The 27,140-nt window shown below is 50.8% G+C and overlaps 1 protein-coding gene across 3 annotated transcripts; it reads right to left on the bottom strand.

Moving 5' to 3' along the window:
* Window positions 1-1,402: 1,402 nt before the first annotated feature.
* PDIA4 (protein disulfide isomerase family A member 4) lies at window positions 1,403-27,140 on the bottom strand. 3 transcript variants are annotated; one of them, XM_039472739.2, is made up of 10 exons: window positions 26,789-27,140; window positions 20,179-20,359; window positions 16,926-17,131; window positions 13,574-13,712; window positions 11,018-11,154; window positions 10,626-10,784; window positions 6,531-6,682; window positions 3,890-4,046; window positions 3,148-3,381; window positions 1,403-2,209 (listed from the first exon to the last, which is right to left on the bottom strand). In XM_039472739.2, exons 1-10 carry the CDS (start codon window positions 26,874-26,876, stop codon window positions 1,794-1,796), a joined length of 1,869 nt encoding a protein of 622 aa, XP_039328673.1. In that variant the 5' UTR covers window positions 26,877-27,140; the 3' UTR covers window positions 1,403-1,793. The 3 variants fall into 3 exon arrangements, with proteins under 3 accessions (XP_039328673.1, XP_010338738.1, XP_003929882.1); XM_010340436.3 differs by having other exon boundaries at window positions 3,890-4,049; window positions 10,935-11,140; window positions 26,789-27,138; XM_003929833.4 differs by having other exon boundaries at window positions 10,935-11,140; window positions 26,789-27,137.

Genomic DNA, 27,140 nt, shown 5'->3' with positions numbered 1-27,140 from the left:
TATGCCTAGGACTCTCCTGGGATCTTCTTATAGGCAGAGTAGTTCAGTAGGACCAGGGCCCAGCCTGAGACTCTACATTTCTGACAAACATCTGGGCCATACCAAAGCCGCGGGTCCCTGGGCACTCCTATTCTTTGCCCAGCTCAAGCCAACTCCTCTGGAGGGTCTTGGCTTGGTGTCACTTCAGAGCAGGGCTTCTCTTGACACACAAAGTGAGGCCACACTGCTGCTCCTCCCCAGAGGGGCTGTCTTCCTCAGGGCCCTTTGAACCTGTGGGAGCCACCGGGAGAGGAACCACTTTGTTGTCACGGCACAGCACTGAATGAATGGGACTACCGCTTCAGGAGGCGGTCCGAACCAGCGCCCCACCCGGGTCACTCCTGAGCTTTCTGGCAGCGTTGAGGGAAGGGCCTTGAAGAAACGGCCTATAACCAGGACCGAGGCCACCCGCTGTCCTGATGTGAGGGAGGGCATGGGGGGAGTGAAGAGACTTCTTATCACACAGGGAACTCGAGGACTCACAGAGCACGGCCCACCCACAACTCTCAGCCTCCCCTGGCCAGGGTTAACGTTACAGCGGATAATTGGGTAAGTCCACCAAGACTGCCCCTTCCTGGGCGACCCAATGCTTCCTGCCTGTGCCAACTGCAGCAACACACACTCGTCACTGCTGCAAGAACTGCCACCAGCACAAGGATTTTCACCCTTGCCACTCTTCAGCCAAAATTAGAAGCAGCTGAGTGACAGGAGAGGCGTGGGGTGAGGATGGCAATGGCTTATCTCGAACAAGCCCCTGCGATGAAACGAAACTCATGTCTCACTCAAAGGCCCTGGAACCCTTATGGCACAGAACCACCTCTACACAAGGGCCGGTCCAGAGGAGCCCACAGCCCCGCAGAAGTGCTCAGGAGAGACCTCTGAAGTCCTCAGCCTAGGTCAGGACGATCCCTGCTCATCTGTGTCCCGCAGGATGTGGGGGCTACATGCCAGGCCTCTGCACAGCTTCAGCTACACCCTGCTCCTCTCCCACCCTAAGGCTCCCAGCACAGAGCAGATGTTTTCTAAAACAGTTCTTAAGGTTCATTTTTGATAAAGTTTTATTCCACTGCGACCAGCCTACTCTAACTTTTCTACCACCCTCAGTCTCTGCATCTGAGTCCAAGATCCTTTCTGCTCTGGCATGGTGCTCTGAAGAGGTGGGGCTGCCACATGGGTGGCCGCTCCCTGGAGCTGAGCCCACTCTGGGGAACCCTGGACCTGGACCATGTCCTTTCGCCTACGTCCCTTGGTTTGCAGGGAGACTGCCTGCCGACACCCAGCCTAAAAAGGCACCCCAGGCAGAGTGCTCAGTGCCAGCTCCCACTGTGCCGAAACAGGAAGAATCAGAAACACACACCAGAAGTCCAATCTTCTACACTGACAATTCCTCAGACAACGAAAAACAAAGAGCAAAATCAACATGATTTGGCAAAGGGTTTTTAAACCTTAAATTAAAAAAGAAAACATTTTCACACAGAATTATCTGCTTTGAGGAAATAGTAAAGAAATTAGAAGGTGTAAAAAAAAAAAATCAAACCCCAAATAATGGTAAAAATAGATGTATCCTCTGTAAAAATCTGGACTAAACTATTGAGTCATTGATGGTTATTCAGTATTCAGAGCATGAGGTGAAATACCAAAGTATATAAAAAAAAAAAAAGGAATCCCGAGATACTGCCGGCCTCGGCGCAGGCACCCTGACCATGGGCCACACAGGCCGCCTGCTTGCTCCCCACTCTGCAGACCTCAGGCCTTCAAAGCTCCTCCTTGGTCCTGCCCAGTTTTGTGGCATGTTCTTCTATAAACTTGCTCAAGTGCTCCAGATCTCTGTCTCCACCCTCAAATTTAACTGGGTTCTTTTTGTCCCCACTGGGGGCAAAGTAGATGGTGGGGAAGCCCTCCACCTTGTAGCGATCGCTGGGGACATCATTGGCGGTGGCATCCATCTTGGCGATGACCAGGCCCTTCTGGCCCTTGTACTTCTTGCCCAGGCTGTTGTACACAGGCTCCAGCTGCTTGCAGTGCCCGCACCATGGTGCGTAGAACTCAATGAGGACGTCCTTCTTGGGGTCCATCACAATGGAGTCGAAGGTCTTTCCCACCACGACCCTGACAGGTCCCTTGTTGTTCTTGGGCACCGGCTGGGATTTGATGACTGGCTTCAGTTTCCCTGCCAAGGAGAGGAGGGGGCGTCAGTGCAAAAAAGGCCAAAGATTCTGGGGCATCCTCTAGACCAGGCAGTGAGGCTGGTGTGGCCCCCAGAGGGGCAAGTGACACAGAAGAGCCTTGTCTGCAAAAGCCCCATCCCAACAATGGGCAGTTTATTTTTCTGGCGAGCTGCTATCCTCTCCTCTCTCTGTCCCTGCAAAGGCCAGAGGTTGTAGGTGGCTCCAGCCCCAGCGTTAAGGGGCCATCGGGTCCTGTCAGGGAGGTCATCATAAGAGTCACTGCCCAGGGAAGAGGAAGTCCTGTGAGTATTAGCACCGAGGGCCCAGGAGCCATGGTGGGGAAGTGCCAGGACAACCCACAGACATCGCAACAGCATGGTCTGCCCACAACGTGGCTGGTGCTGGGGACCTGGGGCCATGTGCTCAGCCAAGATCAACAGAGGCTCTGTTTAAAGCTGCAAAGCAAGGTGGCCGAAGGTGAAGAGGCTCAAGTCAGGCTCTGAAGCCAGAAGGGGTGGGTGTTCAGCACACCCAGACTTTGCCCTGTCTGGGCTCCATCTTCAGATGCCCTCTTCTGCACACCCCGGCCCTGGTCCCAAATTTTAGCACGCTGATGCTGAGTGATGCTAGGTAAGCCCTGAGGTGGACCCCAAATCTTGCTTTTGCTTTCAAAGGAAACACTGGAAGAACTGCCAAGAAAAGAAATAATACTTGCAAATGTTCCTTCTTCTAAGCTGTTCTGGTGCCTTGGAGTTTGGGGTCACATCCAACCCTTCTCTGGACAAGAAGCAGAGGGTCCCTCAGGGGTGGAAGGGGGCTTCTGGCTGACTTGTGGGGGTGTCGTGCCCATGGCCAGAGCACTAGATGCCCCACGGCCCGTCTGATTTTGTGCAAGGGGAACAGCAGCTGAAGGGAGATCCCAGCCCTAGCCACGGCTCACCTTTTTTGAAAGCAGTGACAAACTCGCGAAGGGTGTCAGAGTCAAACTCCTCCGGTTCCATGGCAAACTTCTTCCCACTCTCGTCGAAGATGGCGGCGTTGACGTCCTCCCCACTCTCGCTGAGCCCCAGGTCCTTCACCTCCCCGGCATAGTCCTCCTCATCCGCGATGGCAAAGGTGTACTCAGGGAAGTCCTTGGCCACCTCTAGGACTTTGCTCCGCCAAAACTGAGTTGCTGAAAGGGATCAAGGGCCGTGAGCCAGGCAGCCACGCAAAGCAAGTCCCAGCTCAGACTCGGAGGTCAGGCTTCAGGTTCTGTCACTAATATTCTGATAACGCTCAAGCCCTGGATTTGCCTTGATTGGAGGGAAATGCATTTCTGGAAAAGCCCCACTTGTAGCAGGTGGGCCACAGCTGCAAACTCAACAGGCCCATGAGACCCATGCCCAGGTGGCACGGCCATGGCTGCCCGGGGCTGGGGGCTGGTCTAGTCCCAGCTCTGCAGCCTCTGAACTCCGCCAGGTCTGAGCTACCTCAACCCTAAGAGGGCTCTAGACTTGAATCTAAGCTTCCCTCTTGCTAAAAAGAGAAACCACCAACCCACAAGGGCCCCAGGCTGGGATTTATCAATGAGCCATGTACATAGAGCCACACCTTCCTGAATGCTCCGTCTCGCCTAAATGGACGAGTCTGTACCTGGCCAGCCCCCCACCCCCCGGCAAGTCTTGGTGGGGGTCCCTCACCAGCTCTGTAATCAAAGCTGAAGTCCACGCTGTAGTAGACAACCACCAGGGGACGCCTGGTGTAGCGCTTAGCATCATTGGAGGCCTTGCGGTGGCCAACCAGGGGCAGGGCGTGCTTCAGTACGAAGTCCTTGATGGCCAAGTCCTCAGTGGAGCCCTGCTTCAAAGAGGGAACAGGTGAGGGGGCCACCATCTCCCCACCCACCACTGTGCTTGGGTACAATGTTTGAGGGACTTCGGGGGAGTGGCTACTTTGAAGGGATTAGTCTCAGGAGGCAAAACACTCCAGGCATGACCCCACTCAAGCACACTCAGCAATTTCCTGCTATCTTTCAGGGCTCCATTCCCTCCAGTGGATCGTAAATGGCTTCTTGGGAAAAGGCAAGTATCTGGGCCCTTTCTTTGAGGGTGTGGGCTTACTAATCCCAAAAAGAGACTGCTCAAGGTAGGCCTGGCTCTTGGCGTACAGGAAGGGTTACCACGGACTAAGCTGTGTGGAACTTTCCACCTGTAGCTGGTGCAATCTTCACGACAGCCCTAGGAAGCCCATTTCATATATGACAAGGTGAAGTGAGGCCCAAGTTCATGCAGCTGGTAGGTGGTCCAGTCTTGAAAAATCACCCCTTAACCTGCACACTACAGCATAGCCGTGTTGCCTCAGGGAAGAATTTGGAGTCAGACAAAGATGGGTGGCTGAGACCCTCCCTTCCTCCCTCTGGAGAGGGAGGCTGGGCCGCAGAGGGCTCTGCACAGTCTGGCCAGGCAGCTGTTCCTGGACAGGTTCAGTGATGCAGCTCGTTCCAGCTGGACCGTGAAGCTTTCTGGGAGGGATGCTTTAGTGTCAGGTGAATCCAGCTCTGATTTCACACAGCACTGGTGACCAGCTGTGCACAGTGGCAGGTACTGAGAGCACGAAGCCTTGGGCAGGCAGCAGAGTGTGCTCGTGCACACACGGTGTCCCAAGGGCTCACACTTCACAAGGACTTGAGTTCCCCACAGACTGCCCTCCAGAGGTGGGCACAGCAGGGTCAGCCACCTGCCCAAGGGTGTACAGCCAGTCAGTTGTGGGTGGGCCCATGAGCCCAAGGGCTCCTGTGGGGATGGGGCACTCAGGGAGCGGCTCTCGTGTGGCACTAAAGAGCGGGACGGCTCCGCCGGCAGGACGGGAGCAGAGGCACCTAGGGAGGAGGCAGCAGAGACTGAGACAGGGCACGAGGCACAAAGAGGGCCTGGCGTGGCAGCAGTGGAAGGTGGGATGTTCTGGAAAGGTAGGAAAGGAGGGCCTGGGAGGCCATGCTAAGGCACAGATGATCCGACTATCTCCCAGGTGGCAGAAGGCCATGGAGTCTTTAACCATGACACTGCGCTGCACGCACTTCACTCAGCAGGGAAATGCCAGAGGAACTAGGAGCAGCAGCAATGTTCCCAACAGACACGACCACACAGGTCTTTAAGTGTCTACTGAAAGCCACAGATCCCTTTCCTGGAACATGCACTACTGCACAGAACTGTGTCCGATTCTTGGGATCCATGGCCCCTCAAGCTCGTCAGGACCCCTCTTTGGGCCCAGGATCTTATCTCTGGATGGAAGGAAGAGAAGCTGGGGGGAGGGGTCGCAGCAGTCACTGTGAGTCTAGAGAAGAGGAGAGCTGCCCTCAGCCTCCAGTTGGCAGAGAAGCAAATGGGATGGATGCACAGGCCTTGAGAAGGGGCGACAGGACTAAAGACTGAGAACGGAGACAGAGGATGCGGGACTGAAAGATTCAGGTTGTGCTCTCCAAGGTACTGGCATGTTCTGGTGCAGGGCCCCAGGACTCCTGTCCTATCATGCCCCTTCCTCCAGGTCACATGAGAGCCCACAGCCCAAACAGCCAGGGTCCTGACACTATGGAGCCAGTAGGACCTGGAAAGGCCCCTGTACCCGAGTCTCAGCTCTACTTCCCACCTGGACCTGTGGGGTCCAGGAAGGGGTTGGGGAGGGCAGAGTTCACTTCTCTGCAGCCCAATCTCTGTTAAACAGAAGCTTCAGACTCAACATCTAGGATCCTTCCAAATCTGAGATCAGTTCACTGAAGTGCGGGGCCCTGCCTAAAGCACTCAGGAGGCTGAACTGGCCCCAGGTTCCCCCTGGGCTGGAAACTCCCACTGCCCCTCTAGGGCTGAGTGTGTCACACTCCAGGATGAAGTACAGGAGGACAGTAGTGGAAAGAAAAGGCAAACTTCACCCACCAAGCTCAACAGCTTCCTCTGGTGAACAGAAAAAGCTGCCGTCCCTCCATAGCCTCCGCAGCCCGCCCACAGCCCAAGCGGCCCCAGCAAACGTGGCTTGGCCTCCACCAAGCACCATGTGTTGGCCCAGGCCAAACCCACAGTGGAAGAGGTGCTGGAGGGAGACTGGTGATTGCCTGTCAGGAGGGACAAAGGGTGGCAGCAACTGTTCTGGCAAAACCAGCTGGAGCTCGGCCAGGCCCCAAGACCTGCCAGGTGTGCAGGAGCCCCAGCCCTGTCCCTCCAGCAAACTCAGACCATAGCCACCTGGAGAAAACCTGTGGGGTGGGGAGAGGGCGCTGGAAAAGGAGTTCCAGACCTTGCAGACAGACTGAAACCTCAGAGGTGGCCCAAAGCAGAGGGCCCTGCTCACCTGGACGTCCATCACGTGGCTCCGGGGCTCATACTTGGACTGGAATTTCTCAGGCTGCATTACAACCAAGTGCCCCTGGGAGACTTTCAAGAACTTTGCTATTTCTGTGCTGAAAGTGTGGTGAAATTTGTAATCTTCTCTCAGGTTGTTAGCTGAAAAGTTAACAGAATGATAAGATGTTATTTTTTTAACTGCCTAAATGTCTGAGATTTAATTTATTACCCACATCAGCCAAAGAAAATGTTCTGAAAATGACCACTGTAGGCCATGCGTGGTGGCTCACACCTGTAATCCCAGCACTTTGGGAGGCCGAGGTAGGTGGATTACTTGAGGCCAGGCCAGGAGTTTTAGACTAGCCTGGCCAACATGGTGAAATCCCATCTCTACTAAAAATACAAAAATTAGCCAGGTGTGGTGACACAAGCCTGTAGTCCCAACTACTTGGGAGGCTGAGGCATGAGAATTGCTTGAACTGGGGAGGCAGAGGTTGTAGTGAATCGAGATCACGCCACTGTCCTTTTAGCCCGGGTGATGAGCGAGACAGTCTCAAAAAAAAAAAAAAAAGAAAGAAAGAAAAAAGTCACCACCATAAATTGTGTGGACAATTCCTATAACTTAAACACTTAAAAGGACGTTTGTTTTTAGAAACCCGGTACAGATATAACGTCTAAGTCCTGCCCGGGTATGGTGGTTCAAACCTATAATCTTGGCACTTTGAGAGACCAAGGCAGGAGGACTGCTTAAACCCAGGAGTTAGTTCATCTATTCATTTGAGACAGGCTCTGTCACCTAAGCTGGAGTGCAGTGGCGTGACCTCTGCTCAATGCAACCTTTGTCTCCCAGCTTCAAGCCAATTCTCCTTCCTGCCTCAGCCTTCTGAGCAGCTGGACTATAGGCATATGCCACTATGCCCAACTATGTTTTCTATTTTTATAGAGACAGGGTTTCACCATGTTGGCCAGGCTGGTCTCGAATTCCTGACCTCAAGTGATCTGCCTGCCTTGGCCTCGTAAAGTGCTGGGATTATAGGCATAAGCCACTACGTTCAGTCAAGCCCAAGAGCTTAAGACCAGCCTGGGCAACATGGTAAGACCCCATCTCTACAAACATAAAATAAATTTAGAAAAGAAGAGAGTCGGCCAGGCGTGGTGCCTCATGCCTGTAATCCAAGCATTTTGGAGGCCAAGGCAGGCAAGATCACCTGAGGTCGGGAGTTCAAGACCAGCCTGATCAACATGGTGAAATTCTGTCTTTATATTAAAAAATTAAAAAAAGAAAAAAGAAAAAAAAAAAAAAGAAGAGGGTCAGGTGCAGTGGTTCACACCTGTAATCCCAGCACTTTGGGAGGCCGAGGCAGGCAGAATACAAGGTCAAGAGATCAAGACCATCCTGGCCAACATGGTGAGACCCCCCATCTCTACTAAAAATACAAACTTTAGCTGGGCATGGTGGTATGCACCTGTAGTTCCAGCTACTCGGGAGGCTGAGGCAGGATAATTGCTTCAACCCAGGAGGCAGAAGCTGCAGTGAGCTGAGATCGCGCCATTGCACTCCAGCCTGGTGCCTGGTGACAGAGCAAGACTCTGTCTCCAAAAAAAAAAAAAAAAAAAGAGTTCATTGAAAAACAGGGCCAATTTGCCAGGACCTGCTGTCTACTGATGTTTATAAGCAGCACAGATTCTCTGGCAGGCAGAATGTTCTGGAGCCTGTGTGAGAAGCACACAGTCCTATATCCCTATGTTGAGTTTTCACGTCCAGCACTCTTCGTAGGGTTTAAATTTCCCTGCCTTGGGTTGGTGGGCTGCCTGTTTGTGGGCTGGAGCTCCGAATGAAGTTCTTTAACTAAAGATACTTTTACCTAAATCTGTGAAAATGCATGATGAAACCCCACGGTCTGAGGACACCTTACAACAGGGCTGGGCGAACTTTCTGAGAAGGACTAGAGAGTGAGCAGTTTTGGCTCGAAGGACAACATTGTCTGTCGCAGCTGCTTAACTCTGTTGCTGCAGGGCGAAAGCAGCTGGAAAGGGTGTGAACAAATGAAACTGTGTTCCAGTGAGATGTCACACACAAAGACACGCCATGGCCAGACTGGGTGCGTGGCCCACAGTGTCAATCCCTACCCTAGCTCCTACAGATAATGCACCTTCAGTCTCTCCCTATTCTCCTCCCCAAGGGATCCAAACTCATCCCGGGCCGATTCTGAGATTTAAACACTGGTGTCACTCTACCCTTGAAAGGCTCTTGGACTAGAGGTTTGTGACTCCCAATTGGGTTAGAGGACACACATGGCTGGGGATGGAGGAACAGCCTGGATAAGCTTGTGGCTTTCAGAGTCAGATGGACTTAGATTCAAATCATAATTTTGTGACCTACTAACTTTGTAGCTTTAGGCTTGTTAGTTATTAACCTTCCAAGCTGCAGGGGCATTAAAATCCACTAAGGCCACATGGGCTGGGTGCTGTGGTTCATGTCTGTAATTCCCCCCCTTGAGCCCAGGAGTACGAGACCAGCTTGGGCAACGTGGCAAAACCTCATCACTACAAAAAAAAGCTGGATGTGGTGGCACTCACCTGTAGTTCCAGCTACTTGGGAGGTGGGAGAATCACCTGAGCTGAGCCTGGGAAGGTTAAGGCTGCAGTGAGCTGAGATCACGCCACTGCAGTACAGCCTGGGCAACTGGAGTGAGAGCCCGGTCTCAAAATAAATAATGCCCCATCTATCTAAGACGGCGCCTGTTCTAAGCCTCCAGGTTTCCCCGGGATTTGTAGTCAGTTGGCTTCAGGCAGAGACAGACTCGCACCAAGAACTTCACTTCCCGCCCCCCAGGATCACAGACCCTTTCATCCCACCAGCCGGCCTCTCTGCTCCAGCGCTGCCAGCCAGTCTGTAAATACCTTGTATCACTGGGGCTACCTGCTCTCTCATGGTCTGAAGACTGTTTTCTTAAGCAGACAGACACAGCAGGCCCAGTGACTCTTGCCCCATCTGTAGCCCTAAACCTGCCCATGCTAAATCACAGACCCTGACTCTGACTCCTTGGAATGCGGTGCCAGGCCTGCCCGAGACTCACTGTACTGGAACCTGCATTTTTAACAAATTCCCCAGGGATTTACATGCACATCAATGTGAGTTAACTTGCAGTCAGACTTAGGGCTGGGGACTCCCCTGCTGCCCATAACCCTGGGTGGGTTGGGGTTTCCTTCTGCAAGTTTCTTCCTGATGAGTTACAAGTGAATAACAAGGCAACCTAATTAACAGATGAAGGGAACTTAGCTGTACTGGATTTATACAACATTAATCTGCATTTGACATATGCACAGTTGTAATTGTACAGCACCACATTAGCACTAAATGGCAAGCTGTGCATTTGAAAGATTGTAATTAGTACTTAACACAGAAAGTCAAGCGGGTTTTGGTGGAGGGGGAGAGGGTGGCACTCAGAAGACATTAATACAGATGGTGAGGACCTTGAGTACACCTGTCCCCAGGCATCAGGAGCCAGACCTAGGCAGATGACGGATGTCAGGACTGGGCCCCTACCCTTGCAGAACGCTATTGCTGACAGCTGTTCATAGTCATTTTACTCCTCAGGCTAGCAAGACTAGCATTTAGTACATACTCAGCATTATCAGGCACGTTGCTAAGCCACTTCATCTGCATTATCTCAATTTAATAACCTCTCGGAAAGACCACCACCTTGGGCAAGAGACCACCAGGCTAACTGAGTCATTGCCTGTGGTCACAGTTATAATAACTGGAAGAGCCAGGACTTGAAAGCCAGTCTGATTCAGAAACCTGTACTTGACAGCCTGAAGACCTTCCCTCTAGCAGAGGGGCTCGGGCTCTGGAAGGCAGACATGGAGCTGGGACCGGTCTGACTGTGCCCCTCCCCTGCACCGAGGCCAGGAGGGCCACAGGGGACTCATCTCCAGCTCCAGCCCCAGCACCAACCCCAGAATGGGAAGCTTATTCCCACAGGTACCTCATCAAACTACCCCCTAAACGATGTCCCAGGAGCTTTCTACAAAACCAGATGACAACCAACGGTCCAGGGCATGCACATTTTGTTCAGCGCGAAGGGCCACAACTCACCGGCATCTTGGTACTGCTGATAGGCTGGGTCACTCTCCCCCTTAAAGGCCCCGATGATGATGACGTCATCTCCATCCTTCAGGAACTCCTGGACCTGCTTCAGGGTCAGAATCTCCTTGGAGGGGGGCCCGGACTGCTCGATCATGTAGTCAACGATTCCTGAGAGTGGGGCACACGCCTGAGCAGGGACCCTCAGAACTGCTCACCTCCCGCAGCCCATGCCTGCCAGCAACCAGCACCTTCCAGAACAGCTTCCTGCCAGGGACCTTCCCTTCCCCACTGTGGTGGGAGAGAAGGGAGTGGCCATACCGTATTTTTCTCGTGGGCCATTGTAGTCAAAAGGCCGTCCTTTGCGGAAAATTTTCAGGGTGGGATAGCCAGAGACATCGAACCTCTTGGCCAGGTCTGTTTCTGCGGTGGCGTCGACCTTTGCCAGTGGAATTGGAGGAGAACGCTTGCTGAGCTCCTTGGCGGCCTTCTCATACTCAGGGGCAAGTTTCTTGCAGTGTCCACACCTGCCAAGAGGAAACTGGTTTGTCAGGGGCTCATTCTAGTGTGGACTCACTTTCTAGCTAAGTGGGCTGCAGAAACCCATCCTGTGCTCCCCAGTCACCTGGCCACACGTAGTAAACCTCCGAATGCCTCCTAGACCCTTAGGCCCTTGGGCTCTCCTGCAGGACAGACACAGGCTTCATCCCACGGCATTCACACTAGGGGTGGGGCATGCGTACACACACACACAGGACACACTCAGACAGGATGTTAGTAACTGCGGCACGTGGGGAATACACAGCAAAGGCCAAGGGAGACAGACAGGGTCTTAAGGAAGAGGACTTGGTTGGGGAGTTGGGAGCCAACAAAGATATGTCACAGATGGCTTCAGAGAGGAAGCAGCAGTGGAGCTGGGATCCAAGGGAAAGCAGGGAACTAACCAAGAGCCCGGAGGAGGTGGGGTGAGGGGAGTGTTGGCAGGTCCAGGTAACAGGAACAGAGTCATGGAGAACAGAAGAGCGTCACAAATCCTCACTGACAGACCACCCAGGGAGGAGATGAGGGAGAGTCCCCTGGAGTCATTACAGGCCAGGCGCAGTGGCTAACACCTGTAATCCCAGCACTTGGGGAGGCCAAGGTGGGCAAATCACCTGAGGTTTTAAGTTTGAAACCACCCTGGTCAACATGGCAAAACCCCCATCTCTACTGAAAATATAAAAATTAGCCAGGCATCATAGCAGGCATCTGTAATCCCGGCTACTCAGGAGGCTGAGACAGGACAATTGCTTGAACCCAGGAGGCAGAGGTTGTAATGAGCTGAGATCACACCACTGCACTCCAGCCTGGGTGACAGAGCAAGACGCTATCTCAAAAAATGAAAGAATCACACCCAACTGGGGTCTGACACACACTGTCTTATCAAAGTCTTTAGGACACCCAAATGAATTAAAGGGTGCATCCTGCAACTTCAAAACCATTTGCTGGCTGGCACTGGCTCATTCCTGTAATCCCAGTGCTTATAGAAGCTGAGGTGGGAGGGTGACTTGAGACCAGGAGTTCAAGAACAGTTGGGGCAACATAATGAGACCTCATCTCTCTAAAATATTTTTTGAATTAGCTAGCCATGGTGGCACACACCTGTGGTCCCAGCTACTAGGGAGACTGAGGCAGGATAATCAGATGAGCCCAGGCTGTAGTGAACTATGATGGTGCCACTGTACTCCATCCCAGGTGACAAAGCAAGGCCTCATCTCAAAACATCTCAGAAAACAAAACAAAAAACCAAACAACCTCTCACAACACACACACAAAAAACACATCAAAAGATCAAAAAACTATTTGTGAATAAATGGATAATCATCCTCTGAGGCATCAGAAACCAGATCAGGGAACTCGCAGTACACGCTGAGCGTGTGCTGTGCAGCAACCTGGCCCCTCAGTGAGCCACAAAGCAGCCGGCCAGTAAGACGTGCAGCTGCCACTCTCCCTCTCACACATCAGGCCAGGGCCCCATGTGTAGCAAAACAAGGGCCTGTGTCTCCCAGCATCACAGGGGGGTTCGGAGGATGCCCCATGTGTCCCAGACGCTTCCTTCCTTCTCTCCCAGCTCATTTCCTTCTCTAACCACCCGTCTGTTTTCTCCTTTCATTTGTACACCCAACAACTCCCAGGTTTCTGCTACGTCTGGGCTTATCCAGGCATTGCCTGGAACAAGGATATCCTGGTCCTAAACCTGACCCCACTGTGCAGAAAGTGCGACCCATCCCCTGGCCTGCTCATCAGCCATGGCCCCCACCTGCTGGTTCTAGGCCCAACAGCTTCCTCTCCTACTGGCTCTCCTGGGACTCACTACAGAACACATCTACCTGAGGCAGTTCTTGCTGGACTAACGATCAGACATACCAGGACTGCTCAGGAATTAGAACCATAGGTGACCCACCGCAAAGTCACCAAGATAAACAGTATGCTGGGCCATCTCCTGGGAAGGCAGATGGTCTCTCCTGGAGCTAGGCTCCCCTCTCCCTCAAATTGTCTTTCTTCCGCTCTACTCTGACTGCTCCCGGCTTATCCACACAGACCCAGTCATGCCTCCCTTCCCTTCGCTCACGAAGCAGCCACCTCAGTTCCCCAAGTTGGGCAGCTCAGATCAGCCACTATACTCGCTCCCACGCCGGCCACCTTTCTTTCTGCCATCATCTTTCCTTTGGGTCCCTTCTCCACCCCCAAGAATGGACTACTTGGCAGCTCCTTCCATATCCATTCTCCCAACAGCTCCCTTACAGCCATGCTTCTTCCAGAAGACCTGGCGCCTCAACCCTGGCCTGCAACTCATGCCCACCTTGCTCCTCTGCTGTTCCTGCCTCACGGACAGGGGCCTGCTGTCTGCGCCTGCCACCCCATACCTAGTGCCCACCCAGAATGGCACCGAATACAGGAAGGGCCTGACATCACCTTACCATGGAGCATAAAACTCCACCAGAATGATATCTGCATCGTTCACAACTTCATCAAAGTTTTCTTTGGTCAACACAAGCGTAACTTCTGGTGGAGGCGTCCAGTCGGGCTGGGAGACCTCTCTGACCTTGGCAACAATTTCTGAAAGAAACCAAGCAAGACTGAGCACATGAGGCCTGAACTGGCAGGCGCTTCGCCTCCCTCCAGAAGCAGATGGGGAGGGGGAAAAAAGCAGGTGTCGGGGCCCACAAGAACAGATGTCAGATTTCCTAAAACCCGGCCGCACCTCTGCAGCTTTGGGGATACAGTTAAAAGTCAGAAGATTCACTGTTTCCCAACATTGTCCATCACATCTCCACAGCCTGCAGACCTCTCCAGATGGCCTAAGACTTACCGATGATCAAGACTTCCTTTACCCCATGATTACATATGCCTATGGATACAACTGTGGGCATCTCCTTAACACATACAAAATGTATATATACTTAGTCATTCACATCTAATGTTATTATATTACATACCTGTAAGATGTGTGTAGAAAAAAGAAAAAAAAAGGAAAAGTTAAAAGAGAAGCAGTAGCTCCCACTGCTCAGGCTGCAGTGGCATTACCTGAGAAGGCCTTTTAAAAATGCTCGTCCGTGACCTCACTTCCCCAGGAATGAATTCCAGGAGTGGAACAATATATTCATACAAAAAACGTGCCAAGTAGATCTTAGGACCAGTGGTTGCAAACTGTCACTCTTTTTCCCCACTGTGAATCTACCAAGGAGCCAAATCTAAAACCACTTCTGCAAAGCTGCAGTCTTCAAACTGAAACATGACAAGCACCTCCTTTGTGCATTCACAGCATGAAGTGTCTGTCCCCTGCCCCTAGCCCACACTCAGGGGTTGAGCCAGTTAACACATGGAAGGCCTGTTTAACAAAACATAGCATACACTGCTCTAAAGGTTCCAAAATGGCCATGTCTCTCACAGTCACACGTTGGCCACAGACATCCAAACACATATGCCTATTTACTTTGCAACAATAGAAGTACTCAACTTTCAGGCCAGGAATGGTGGCTCATGTCTGTAATCCCAGCACTTTGGGAGGCCGAGATGGATGGGTCATGGGTGGCCAGGAGCTCAAGACCAGCCTGGCCAACATGGTAAAACCCCGTCTCTACTAAAAATACAAAAGCCGGGCATGGTGGCATGCGCTTGTAATCCCAGCTACTTAGGAGGCTGAGGCAGAAGAATTGCTTGAACCTAGGAGGCAGAGGCTGCAATGAGCCAAAACTGCACCACTGTACTCCATCCATCCTGAGGCACAGAGCAAGACTCCGTCTTAAAAACAAAAAACTCTCACACATACACATACTTAAGTATACAAAATATCTCTCGACAACACAGAAGAAACTTGTTACACTAGTACCTTCTTAGAGGGGAGCTAGATCACCCAGGTTCAGGGAAGAAAGACTATTCATTAGTCTACCTCTTTGAATTACCAAGTATATAAACATATTACCTAGTCAACAGACAAATAAAACATAACACTAAATATCAACGCAAGTGACTCCATTTTCTTTGTGTACCTCACAATGACTTCCACTGCTTAAAGGAGCAGAGGAGAGTTCCTTACACTACCTCGGAGATGTCATCTCAGACCACATCCAACTGACACCATGCTCCATAGATGAGAAGCTGAGGCCTGGCAAGGGGAAGGCACTCGTCCAGAACACAGGCCTATCTTATAAGGACCAGAAGTCTATTGAATGTTCTTTCCTCTACTCCACACTGGGAAGGGAAAAATGCAGCCTCATCTTTTTGTGCCAGTGATTAAGAGAGAAATGCCCTTGCTAAAGGATACCATGATTTTATTGGTTCATTTACTTAATAAAATGTACGTAGTGGCTAATGTGAACCAGGCAGGGATCCATCATGCCAGATTGCAGACATCCATGGAGAACCCCTGGATGTGGCTCTCTGCGCCTGAGGTTCTCAGCATATGGGTTTGAGCTGGTAGCAATGGTGAGCCCTGCTTGCCTGTAAGAAATGCAGATTATCTGGCCTGACTTGTGCCATATCTGGGCTGAAATGTACTGAATCAGAAAATCTGGGACTGACGCCCAGCAATCTGAACAAGCCCTCCAGGTGACTGATGCTTGCTAAACATTAAGAACCACTGCTCGGCCGGGCGCGGTGGCTCAAGCCTGTAATCCCAGCACTTTGGGAGGCCGAGGCAGGTGGATCATGAAGTCGAGAGATCGAGACCATCCTGGTCAACATGGTGAAACCCCGTCTCTACTAAAAATACAAAAAAACTAGCTGGGCGTGGTGGCGTGTTCCTGTAATCCCAGCTACTTAGGAGGCTGAGGCAGGAGAATTGCCTGAGCCCAGGAGGCGGAGGTTGCGGTGAGCCGAGATCGCGCCATTGCACTCCAGCCTGGGTAACAAGAGCGAAACTCCGTCTCAAAAAAAAAAAAAAAAAAAAAGAACCACTGCTCTAAACCACAACCAAGAACCCTGGCCTCTGAAGTCATTTCCTAACACTCTTGCTTTTTACTTAATTATTTTTTTGAAATGGAGTAGTGCTCTATCGCCAGGCTGGAGTGCAGTGGTGCAATCTCAGCTCACTACAACCTCTGCCTCCCGGGTTCAAGCAATTCCCATGCGTCAACCTCCCAAGTAGCTGGGACTACGAGTGCCACCATGTCCGGCTAGCTTTTTTATATTTTAGTAGAGATGGGGTTACACCATGTTGGCCAGGACAGTCTTAATCTCCTGACCTCGTGTTCCACCTGCCTCGGCCTCCCAAAGTGCTGGGATTACAGGCATGAGCCACCGCACCCCACCTTTATTTATTTTGTGAGACAGAGTCTCACTCTGTTACCCAGGCTGGAGTGCAATAGCACAATCTCAGCTCATCGCAACCTCCACCTCCTGGGTTCAAGCAATTCTCCTGCCTCTGCCTCCCAAGTAGCTGGGATTACACACATGAGCCACTACACCCAGCTAATTTTTGTATTTTTAGAGACGGGGTTTCACTATGTTAGTCAGGCTGGTCTTGAACTCCTGACCGCAAGTGATCCAGCCACATTGGCCTCCCAAAGTGCTGGGATTACAGGTGTGAGCCACCGTGTCTGGCCCATTTCTTAACACTCCTGACCAAGTCTTGAGTTGCAGAGCCTGAAATGTAAAGATGCCTTCTGCTGCCCCAAGAACAAGTAAACATTGCAGAGGGCTAGGGCTCCTAAGAAAGTCAGTCCCTGGTACCCTCAACTTTTCTTCCTCTATTACCCAAATTCCCATTCCCTGCACTTTCTGTTCCTGGGAGAAGGAGTTCTTCCTCCACCAGCTCAGGTACCAGCTCACCTTCCTGTGTCCTGGAGCCCTCGTAGTCTACAGCCTGCCCCTTCTTAAGGATCTTGATGGTGGGATAGCCACTCACATCAAACCTGCTGGCCAGCATAGACGCCGAGGTTGCATCGATCTTAGCAACAGGAATGGGAGGATCATTATCCTTTAATGTGTTGGCAATTTTTTCATATTCTGGAGCAAACTGCTTGCAATGTCCACACCTAACAATCAGATTAGGGAGGGGAAAACATTAAGTGTACCTATGGAGTTAAATCCAATGATACATACTGCTATGGTTTGGATGTGGTCTGTCCACACCACAATGTTGAAATCTGATTCCCAATGTGGTAGTGCTGGGAGATGGGACCTAGTGGGAAGGGTTTAGGTCATAAGGGTGGATCCCTCATGAATAGGTAAATGCACTTTCAGCAACATAACTTAAAAAAGCTTGGCATGGCCCAGTGCGCTGGCTCACGCCGCTAATTCTAGCACTTTGGGAGGCTGAGGCGGGTGGATCATCTGAGGTCAGGAGTTTGAGACCAGCCTGGCCAACATGGTAAAACCCTGTCTCTATAAAAATATAAAAAATTAGCTGGGCGTAGGAGTGGGTGCCTGTAATCCCAGCTACTCAGGAGGCTGAGGCGCAGGAGAATCGCTTATACCTGGAGGCGGAGGTTGCCAAAGACAAGACTGTTGCCCACGCTCCAACAAGAGCGAATCTCAAAAAAAAAAAAAAGAAAAGATAACAAGCTTGGCTTCCTCCTCACCATGTGATCTCTGTATGTGCCCACTCTCCTTCCACTTACTGCCAGGAGTGGAACCAGCATGAGGCCCTCGCCAGAAGCTGAGCAGATGCTGGCACCATGCTCTTATACTTCCCAGTTGGCAGAACCATGACTGAAATAAATCTCTTTTCTTATAAATCACCCAGTCTCAGGTAGTCTGTTACAGCAACACAAAATGGACCAAAACACAAAAATGAGAACTTTTAGATTTATCTGCAGTTAAGAGAGACACAACAAAACATAAAGAAGTTCAAAGTCAAACAGGTCTAGGTTTAAATTCCAGCTCTGCCCTAGGCAAATACTTTCAACATCTAAACCTCAGTCTTTGGCTGGCATGGTGCCTCACGCCTGTAATCTCAACACTTTGGGAGGCTGAGGTGGGCAGATAACTTGAGCCCAGGAGTTTCAGATCAGCCTGGTCAACATGGAGAAACTCCATCTTTACAAAAAATACTTTGGGAGGCTGAGGCAGGCAGATCACTTGAGGCCAAGAGTTTAAGACCAGCCTGAGCCGGGCGCGGTGGCTCAAGCCTGTAATCGCAGCACTTTGGGAGGCCGAGGCGGGTGGATCACGAGGTCAAGAGATCGAGACCAGCCTGGTCAACATGGTGAAACCCTGTCTCTACTAAAAATACAAAAAATTAGCTGGGCATGGTGGTGCGTGCCTGTAATCCCAGCTACTCAGGAGGCTGAGGCAGGAGAATTGCCCGAACCCAGGAGGCGGAGGTTGCGGTGAGCCAAGATCGCGCCATTGCACTCCAGCCTGGGTAACAAGAGCGAAACTCCGTCTCCAAAAAAAAAAAAAAAAAAAAAAAAAGACCAGCCTGGCCAAAATGCTGAAACTCTGTCTCTACTAAAAATACAAAAAGTAACTGGGCATGATGGCAGGTGCCTGTAATCCAGCTACTTGGGAGGCTGAGGCATGAGAATCGCTTGAACCCAGGAGGTAGAGGTTGTGATCAGAGATCATGCCATTGCACTCTAGCCTGGGCAAAAGAGTGAAATTGTCTCAAAAAAAAAATTTTTTTTTAATTTCTCAGTTTTAACTTCAAATACGGTAAATACTGATAAACATGACCCACATAAAGCTCTTTGATGTCTTCACTTTTTAAGAGTGTTAAAGGATCGAGGAATAATCTCATAGATATGTTTTTTTTTTTTTTTTTTTTTGAGACTGAGTTTCGCTCTCGTTACCCAGGCTGGAGTGCAATGGCGCGATCTCGGCTCACCGCAACCTCCGCCTCCTGGGTTCAGGCAATTCTCCTGCCTCAGCCTCCTGAGTAGCTGGGATTACAGGCACGCGCCACCATGCCCAGCTAATTTTTTGTATTTTTAGTAGAGACGGGGTTTCACCATGTTGACCAGGATGGTCTCGATCTCTTGACCTTGTGATCCACCCGTTTCGGCCTCCCAAAGTGCTGGGATTACAGGCTTGAGCCACCGCGCCCGGCCTAATCTCATAGATATGTTAAAAGGACTACTTAGATTTTGGGGGTGGGGGGGACAAAAATCTTGCTCTGTCGCCCAGGCTGGAGTACAGTCGCATGATTTAAGCCAGTTGCAACCTCCACCTCCTAGGTTCAAGCAATTCTCCTGCCTTGGCCTCCTGAGTAGCTGGGACTACAGGTGTGCACCACCATACCTGACTAATTTTTTTATTTTTAGTAGAGAAGGGGTTTCACCATGTTGGTCAGGCTGGTCTCAAACTCCTAGTCTCGAGTGATCTGCCTACTTGACCTCCCAAAGTACTGCGATTACAGGCATGAACCACCACACCCGGCCTATTTAGATGTTTTATAAAAAACACTTGTGCTTGACCCTCAGGCACTGGACAAAAGTGAGTATATCCTGACTATTTGGTCTCAGAAGTGAAACAGGGAGAGCAGGAGACAGAAAAGCAAAACAGGGGTCATGAGATACAAAACAGCAGAGGAGAGCTAAGGGAGGAGAGGAACATGAGCGCTCTAACGGACTGTACCAGGAGGGGTAATGACAGTAAAAGAAATGGGGATGCCTGACTGGTCCCCCACAGGGCCTGTTGTGTAGTAAAAACTTCACCACACAGGCTAATAGCCTGCGCTTGGAGCAGCTGCCTAAGCACCAGCCATTGAGGGAAGAGGAAAGCGGGTGGCCTGAGACAGGTTGGGGCAGAATCTGTAACAAGGATGTGTCTGTTACCAACAGAGGGCTCTGTGTGATTGCTGCTTGTTAAATGCCCGTCCCCCAGCTGCGACCATCAGAGGATGTATTCATCTTTAACCCACTGGACTGAGACAAGGGGACAACGCCTTCCATGAGGGCTGGCTCACTGGCTGTTCAACGCAAAGTGGCAAAACGACTGAGCTCCCAGCATTCCTACAGCTAGAGTGCAAATTCCTGCACCCAGACACTGCCACCCGCCGGGGTCTGGATGAGCTGGTGAGGGGCTGAGTGCATGGAGCACAGAGCTTGTCCACCTGCAGGAATAAGAACGCGGTCCTTACCACGGAGCATAGAACTCCAGCAGCACCGTGTCTTTGTCAGCCACGAAATTATCAAAGTTTGCATCATTTAGGACCAAGACTCCATTTTCTTCCTTAACTTCCAAGTCGTCCTCTTCCTCATCATCTTCTTCCTCCTCCTCCTCCTCCTCATCCTCAATGGCATTTTCTTTGTTAGAAGAATCTGAGTGGAAAATGCCCAGACTGGTTAGAAACCTGGTAGTGACTCTCCTTAAAACTTTCCTAAAACCCATACGCTTTGGAATGTGTCATGAGTCCTAGAAGGTCCCTGGGGCACCCACCACGTGACTGGCTGGTGACATCAGGCCTCCTTCACGCCAGCAAAAAAATTCATTCAGAGGGAAGTCATAGCTAAATAGTATCTGAAAACCACAGCTCTAGAATATAAAGTCCAAATGTCCCAGCGAAAGTTGGAGGGCAGGACAGGTCACCCTTCCAGAGTTGCGGCCCCCTGCCTTGCTCTGCAAACCTTGCCCTGAGCCCAGAGAGTCTCAGCATTGGCCACCTCCTCCCTACTCCCCTGTACCACCCTCTGCAATCTTCCCAGGCCTCAGTCCTGAAGCTCGGGCTCCGCTCTCTACGTCCCACACTCTGAGTTTCAAGGGCACCGCATTTCACGATCCCTCCCAGCTTGTCTGTGTTCAAGCTTACACTCACTGATGTGCCTCCTCCTCCTCCTCCTCACCCTATATGCTTTCCACAGGCAAGGCCTCAGGAACACCTCCCATGAACAAATTACCTGCCTAGCCCCAAAAGACTATAAATAGGAAATGAGTACTCAATCTTGACTTTTCATTGCAGAGGATGGAATACTAATTCCATTTCTGAAAGAGGGTGGCATTTTATCTCATACCCATAAAAAACAGCCTTTAGGCCGGGCGCGATGGCTCAAGCCTGTAATCCCAGCACTTTGGGAGGCCGAGACGGGTGGATCACGAGGTCGAGAGATCGAGACCATCCTGGTCAATGTGGTGAAACCCCGTCTCTACTAAAAATACAAAAAATTAGCTGGGCATGGTGGCGCGTGCCTGTAGTCCCAGCTACTCAGGAGGCTGAGGCAGGAGAATTGCTTGAACTCAGGAGGCGGAGGTTGCGGTGAGCCGAGATCGCGCCATTGCACTCCAGCCTGGGTAACAAGAGCAACACTCTGTCTCAAAAAAAAAAAAAAAAAAAAACAGCCTTTGGGGTTTTATAATCCTTGAGGAAAAGGCTCAAGGGTGAAGGGGAAGAGGGTGAGGAATCACATTTTACTTATAAAGGCACCTCTGAGTAATCTCCGGGGCAGATGTTATTTTGGGATGACAAACATAGAAATTGATGAGGCAACATGTATCAAAATTACACCTTTGTTTGGAAGCTAAGTTTCCTTCCGAGAATGTGAGAAACTGTGTATATTTACTTGTTCAAGGTTCAATTTAATTTTTTTTTTTTTTTTTTGCCAAACCACAGACACAAAGAACATGGAAATGCTGTTTTTATTAACCAGGTTCTCTGGCTACTATCATACCAGTAAACAGAACTGGGCACAGTAAGCATGGTAATTTCATTAACGCTGAAGCCAGAATGTTTCCAGGGGCCAATTACTCTTCTCTGGAGATGTGTCCCAGGAGGTAAGTGAACGCTGCTAGTTATTATTTGGGCCTGTGGGTGAGGTCAGGGCCTGAAACCTGCTCCTGGGATCCCTGAACTCCTGCGGCTCATCAACTCTGATGAAGGAACCCTGTGTGGACTCTGTGGCTAGTTGGACTGGAGGCAGCCTGCACCCGCCCCACATGGCTGTGCTGCCCTCTGCTCCTCCAACCCACTCCTTGGATCTGTGTGGGGCAGGGGCAGGGGGGCAGCTTTGCTCATCACTGTCAACATTCAACAATCTGCAAACATTACAAAAAAAGCCAACAAGAAAGCCCATCAGCACATGTCACCCCCGCTCAGCCCTTTTCCTTTTAAGCATCCCACAGCTTTTCCTGACTTGCACATTCCTGTTCCAACTTCAGGCCTAAGCTCCTCCTTTGTCGGGGGAGGGAGAAACAGCTCTAAAATGTCAAAAGCAAACCCACCAATCTGAGATGAGCCTCTGCCTGCCACCTCTCCCTCCACAGCAGTAGCTTCCCAGGCACTGTCAGAAGTGCAGGTGGCAGAGGAGGCCAGCCTGGGCACAGGCCCACCTCCCACTCTGGGGTCTCAGGACTGTGTGTGTCTGATGGCACAGGCAGGGGCCAGGCTGACATCTCCCAGAAGAGGAGAGGGCAACCCAATGTTCCAAAGGTTTGCTGGTCTCCCGCTTCAGATCATTCTAGACCCCTAAGAGGGAGAAAAAAAGAAAAGAACGTCTGCTCTGGGCTATTTAGAAAATCTCACCCACCACTCTATTTACCTGTGTCTTTGAAAGAACCATGTGAGGATACACATCTTGCTCTGATGTCACTAAGAGTAAGCCCAAATATTACGTTGGTACAAAAGTAATTGTGGTTTTTGCCATTTTTTTAAAACGGCAAAAATCCCAATTACTTTTACACCAACCCACCAACCCAATAGTAACTGACATCCCACCATTCCAGGACTGAAGGCCTCAGCTTGTTTTTTTCACACTCACATTAGACCCAAGCCCCTTCTACTTCTGACTGGCAGCATACACTATCTGCCCCTGTCCTTGTGCATTAGAGACTGCCAGTGGTCTCTGCCCTAGGCAAAGGGATCCTGCCTACAGCAGTCCTGTAAGGAAAGGGCTGAGAACTAGGCTGACCTGTGAGACCCTAATCACTGTGGCTTTCCAAAAGGCCCCTCACTTGAGAGTCCATCCAAAATGACCTGGGGACTTGAGGCCAAGATGTTCTGCAGTTTCTCTGCTCTAGTCAGGGCCAGCAGGCACCATGCTGTGTTCACACAGGCCCCTGGCTGGCAGTTTCGTAGGGCTTTGGGGCCACTCGTATCCACTCTCACTACCTAGCTGCTCTGCCCAGTAAGAGTCAAAGTTACTTGCAAACAGATGGGAAGACTGGAGGAAGGTCAGAAATAAAGCACTAGGGACTTAATCTTCTCTTCCAGCTGGGAGTCACAGCTAGGAGAGAAAGGGAAACTCAACAACTGGCTCAGTGCACAGCTTTGCAGTGAAGAGCCCTAAAACATGACTACATGGGCAACTCCTTTCCAGATGTGCTCTTACCTACGGTCAGCCTCAAGGAAGCTCTCAACACTACTGAGTAATAAGAGTTCTCATGATTAAGTGGGAGCTGACTAGCCACCATAGGACACAGCATTCCTAAGGGGCAACTTATTTCTTGACCCTTTTAAAAAATAAATTTTGGCCAGTTGCAGTGGATCATACCTGTAATCCCAGCACTTTGGGAGGCCAAGGCAGACGATCACCTGAGGTCAGGAGTCTGAGACCAGCCTGGCCCACATGACAAAACCCTGTCTCTACTAAAAATACAGAAATTAGCTGGACGTGGTGGCACATGCCTGTAATCCTAGCTACACAGGAGGCTGAGGCAGGAAAATCACCTGAACCCAGGAGGCAGAGGTTGCACTGAGACAAGATCACGCCACAATACGCCAGCCTGGGTGAGAGTAAGACTCTGTCTTACCAAAAAAAAGAATTCCATTATCTTTTTAAAGGATAAACAAAATGACAGGACGTTCTCTACGTAATTAAGAACTCTGAAGTGAATGTCCCTACCTTTCCATCCCTCCCCAGCTAACAGACAAGCCCAGGATTGATTCCTCTGCAATTTGAAAAGGTGCTGGCTCTAGACTCCGATCTACCAGAAACCCACACATCCCTGCAAGCAAAACACTCCACATTCTAGTGGGAAACACTTTTCACTGGGCTTCATTTTTAAAGGTGGATATTCTAGGATAGAAAACATATCCAGAACCTTTCAGCACCTTCTGAAAAGGTGCAACCTTCAGTCTCAGCATGAGACTCCCACGTTCATCTCCACATTGCTCAGTACACATGCTACAGTCCCTCCCGAAACGTGGGGCCCTAACCTAAGCAGGTTGCTGCAGTCCCTGTCCTCTCCCACGGGGCACACCTGATCACAACACTGGGTTCCTGCCCAGATGCAGGCAGCTCCTTTCAGGATGTCCTCACTCTCCATCCTCAGCTGATCACTCTCTCATCTCCACCAGAAAAGCGCATGAGACAGCTTCACTAACTACCATTCAGCCAATACTGAAGAGTTTCTATTAAACACAGAAACAAGAACTGTGTTGTCACCTATGGTATCATTACAGCTGGTATTATATGCTTGAGGCACTGTGCTGGGCTCTTACACATGCCACTTCACCCCTTAAGGGAGATTGTATTACAGGTCATATTACACTGTGCAGATGAAGAAATTGAGACGCAGGGAACTTCAGTCACCCGTCCAAGGATCACAAAGCTACTTAGTGGAGGGTCCTGACCACTTAACTGCTATGCTATATTGTCATATTAGATTTTCTTCTCAATACACCCAAAGTTTTTGGTGGAATCATTTCGATTTTCCACATTTTTATGGCTCTGAAAATAATTATGTCTCAGGAATGGAAAAGAGGAGAGAAGTTTAACAGTTCCTTAGCATGAAACACAGGTGAATTTCCACTTACTTTTCAATCTAAACAAACCAATCCCACAAAAAAGCAGACAACAAACAGGATCAGAATATTTTCCTTTCCTATTTTAGCAGGAAGGATGTGTAGAACAGGGGCACCTTCTAACCTGAGACACAGAAAGGCAACCTGAGGCTTAAGCCATCAGGGCTTACCGTGTATTTAGCAACGGTGTTGGGGGAAGGAGGGCATTTGGGTGCCTAGACATCACTGAGCTGTTTGAATTTAAAATATAACAGAAGCAAAAAGGAAACAAACAAAAAGCCTCAAGACTTGAAACATTTGAGGGGTGGGGTAGTGCAGCCCTGAAATAAATCTGTTGGACAGGTAATCTGTGAATCTATGACAGGCTTTGACAATGAAGGGCCGAGCCACATCCTTGGGGATGAGAAGGGGTCAAGGTAAGCCTACACCGTAGCTCACGCCTGTAATCCTAAACACTGGGAAGTTAAGGCCGGAGGACTGCTTGAAACCAGTTCGAAACCAACCTGGGAAACATAGTGAGACCCTATCTCTACAAAAAAATAAATAAATAAATAAATAAAAATAAAAATAAAAATTAGCCAGTCCGTACACCACCACCAACGAAATTAGTCAGGCGTGGTGATGGTGAGCACCTGCGGTCCAAGCTCCTTGGGAGGCTGGGGCAGGAGGATCCTACGCGCCCAGGAGTTCAGCTCCTAAAGTGACTCTCCCAGGCCTCTCAAGAATCCCCCCAAAATAGAATCACTGGATCGAGACCCTTAAGACAGTGCTATCGTACTTTTCCGCTGTGTTCCAAAAAGTACCTTCCACCCACACTGGTCCTCAAACTTCACTGTGCCTCCCGAGGTTAATTTTGCCTGTGTCTCTATGGAGAACTGACTTAAAACGCAGATTCCGGGGCCCACACCTGCATTCTGCTTCAGTGTATTTTGGGTATCTGTATTTAAATAAGCACTCAGGTGATCTGGGTAAAGGTCTCAAGACACAAATTTTAAGCAGCCCCGCTATCTGGTTCCTTTCAGCAGGTGTTTTTCTCGCCGAGTATGGGTTTTCACTTCCTCTCCTATTTAGGCAAAGACTCTCTTTGAATCCGTGACCCACACAGAAGTTACTCAATGTGTTTGAAAGGGTATAAAGTTCACGATTTCCCTACACACTAATATTAGAAAAGAGTGTATATTTATATTGGAACAAAGTAGGTTAAAAAGCTAGTGATTAAAAGTCAGGGCAGAGAGAGAAGGTTAAGACCAGTACCGGGATACTATTCTCTAAGAATGAGGACCTTTTCTTAACTAGTACTTCCTAATCTTCAGAGTTCTCTTATGGCTGCAGTTAGCCGATTTCGAAGAAAAACGCAGGAACCATGACCAGTAGCTGTTATTATTCCGCTGGAGTGCGCGCTTCCTAGGCAGGGACCACACTCACCATCTTTTCCTCCCAAAACCCAGTGCAGGAACTGGCACAAAGTAAATAAAAGGCGCAAACCAAGCCATCCCTTTCTCCCTTGAACCAGCATCTTTGGATTAATCATTTCCACATCTGCAGGCCACATTTTAAGAAGTAAAATGCTTGCTGCTCCGAAGAACTCGCACTTGATTCTTCACGCCCTCGCCCCTTCTCTACAGTGGCTCCCTGTCCCTTCCCAGTCCCTGGGCGTGTTCGCTTGGAGACTCAGCCTGAACCTGAGAAAAATCAGCAAATTAGGGCCAAGGAGCCAGCAGCAAAAAAGGCGCCTTGCAGCCCTCTCCAAGCCTCGGGTGACAGGGGGCTTCCAGGGAGTCGGAGCCCAAGAGACTCTGGCCGCCTTCCTCTCCCGGGAGCCCCAAAGCAATCCAGCCACTGCCACCACCGCCGCCCCTTCAACTCCGCCAAGTTTGCCCCGGGCTCGGCGCCAGTCGCTAGTTCTGGGACGGACCGCGCGGAAGCCCGCCAGCCGGGGTCGCAGCGCCCGAGCCGCTGCAAAGCTCTGCAGTCCCCGCAAGCACAGCCAGCCCCACAGCGCGCTCGCGCTCACCTTCGTCCGGGCCATCGGCGCCCGCCACGACCAGCAGCTGCGCCAGCGCCAGGAGCAGCAGGAGTAGGCAGACTTTCCCGGGCCTCATGGTGACGGAGGCGGAGCGCGGCCTCCTGGCGTCCGCGGCCGCTGCGCGCTCCGGGAGCTCCGGGTCTGGCTAACCGCCCCCCGCTCCCGAGCGACGCAGGAGGGCCGGAAAAACCCACGGGAAGTCGGTCTCGACGAAGGGCGGGGGGCGGAGGAAAACGCGGGCCGGCCAATCCCAGTGAGACGCCGGCGCGGACCGCGTGCGCCTCAGTCACGTCCAGGCAGCTCCGCCGCCCTAGACCCCCTCCCTTCTGCGCGCGGCCCT

The sequence above is a fragment of the Saimiri boliviensis genome, chromosome 10 (assembly GCF_048565385.1).
Source record: "Saimiri boliviensis isolate mSaiBol1 chromosome 10, mSaiBol1.pri, whole genome shotgun sequence".
Lineage (NCBI taxonomy): Eukaryota > Metazoa > Chordata > Mammalia > Primates > Cebidae > Saimiri > Saimiri boliviensis.
The sequence above is the reverse complement of the archived record's forward strand: the minus strand, read 5'-3'. Positions and strand labels throughout refer to the sequence as shown.

What these genes read in the sequence shown, in the direction of transcription:
- PDIA4 (XM_010340436.3), bottom strand. Translation starts at nt 26,876, where the DNA reads ATGAGGCCCGGGAAAGTCTGCCTACTCCTGCTGCTCCTGGCGCTGGCG. An exon ending in CGCCGATGGCCCGGACGAAG is followed by an intron (nt 20,360 to 26,788) that starts GTGAGCGCGAGC and finishes TTTTCCACTCAG; the next exon opens with ATTCTTCTAACAAAGAAAAT. An exon ending in GGGCTCCAGGACACAGGAAG is followed by an intron (nt 13,713 to 16,925) that starts GTGAGCTGGTAC and finishes GGTTTCTTTCAG; the next exon opens with AAATTGTTGCCAAGGTCAGA.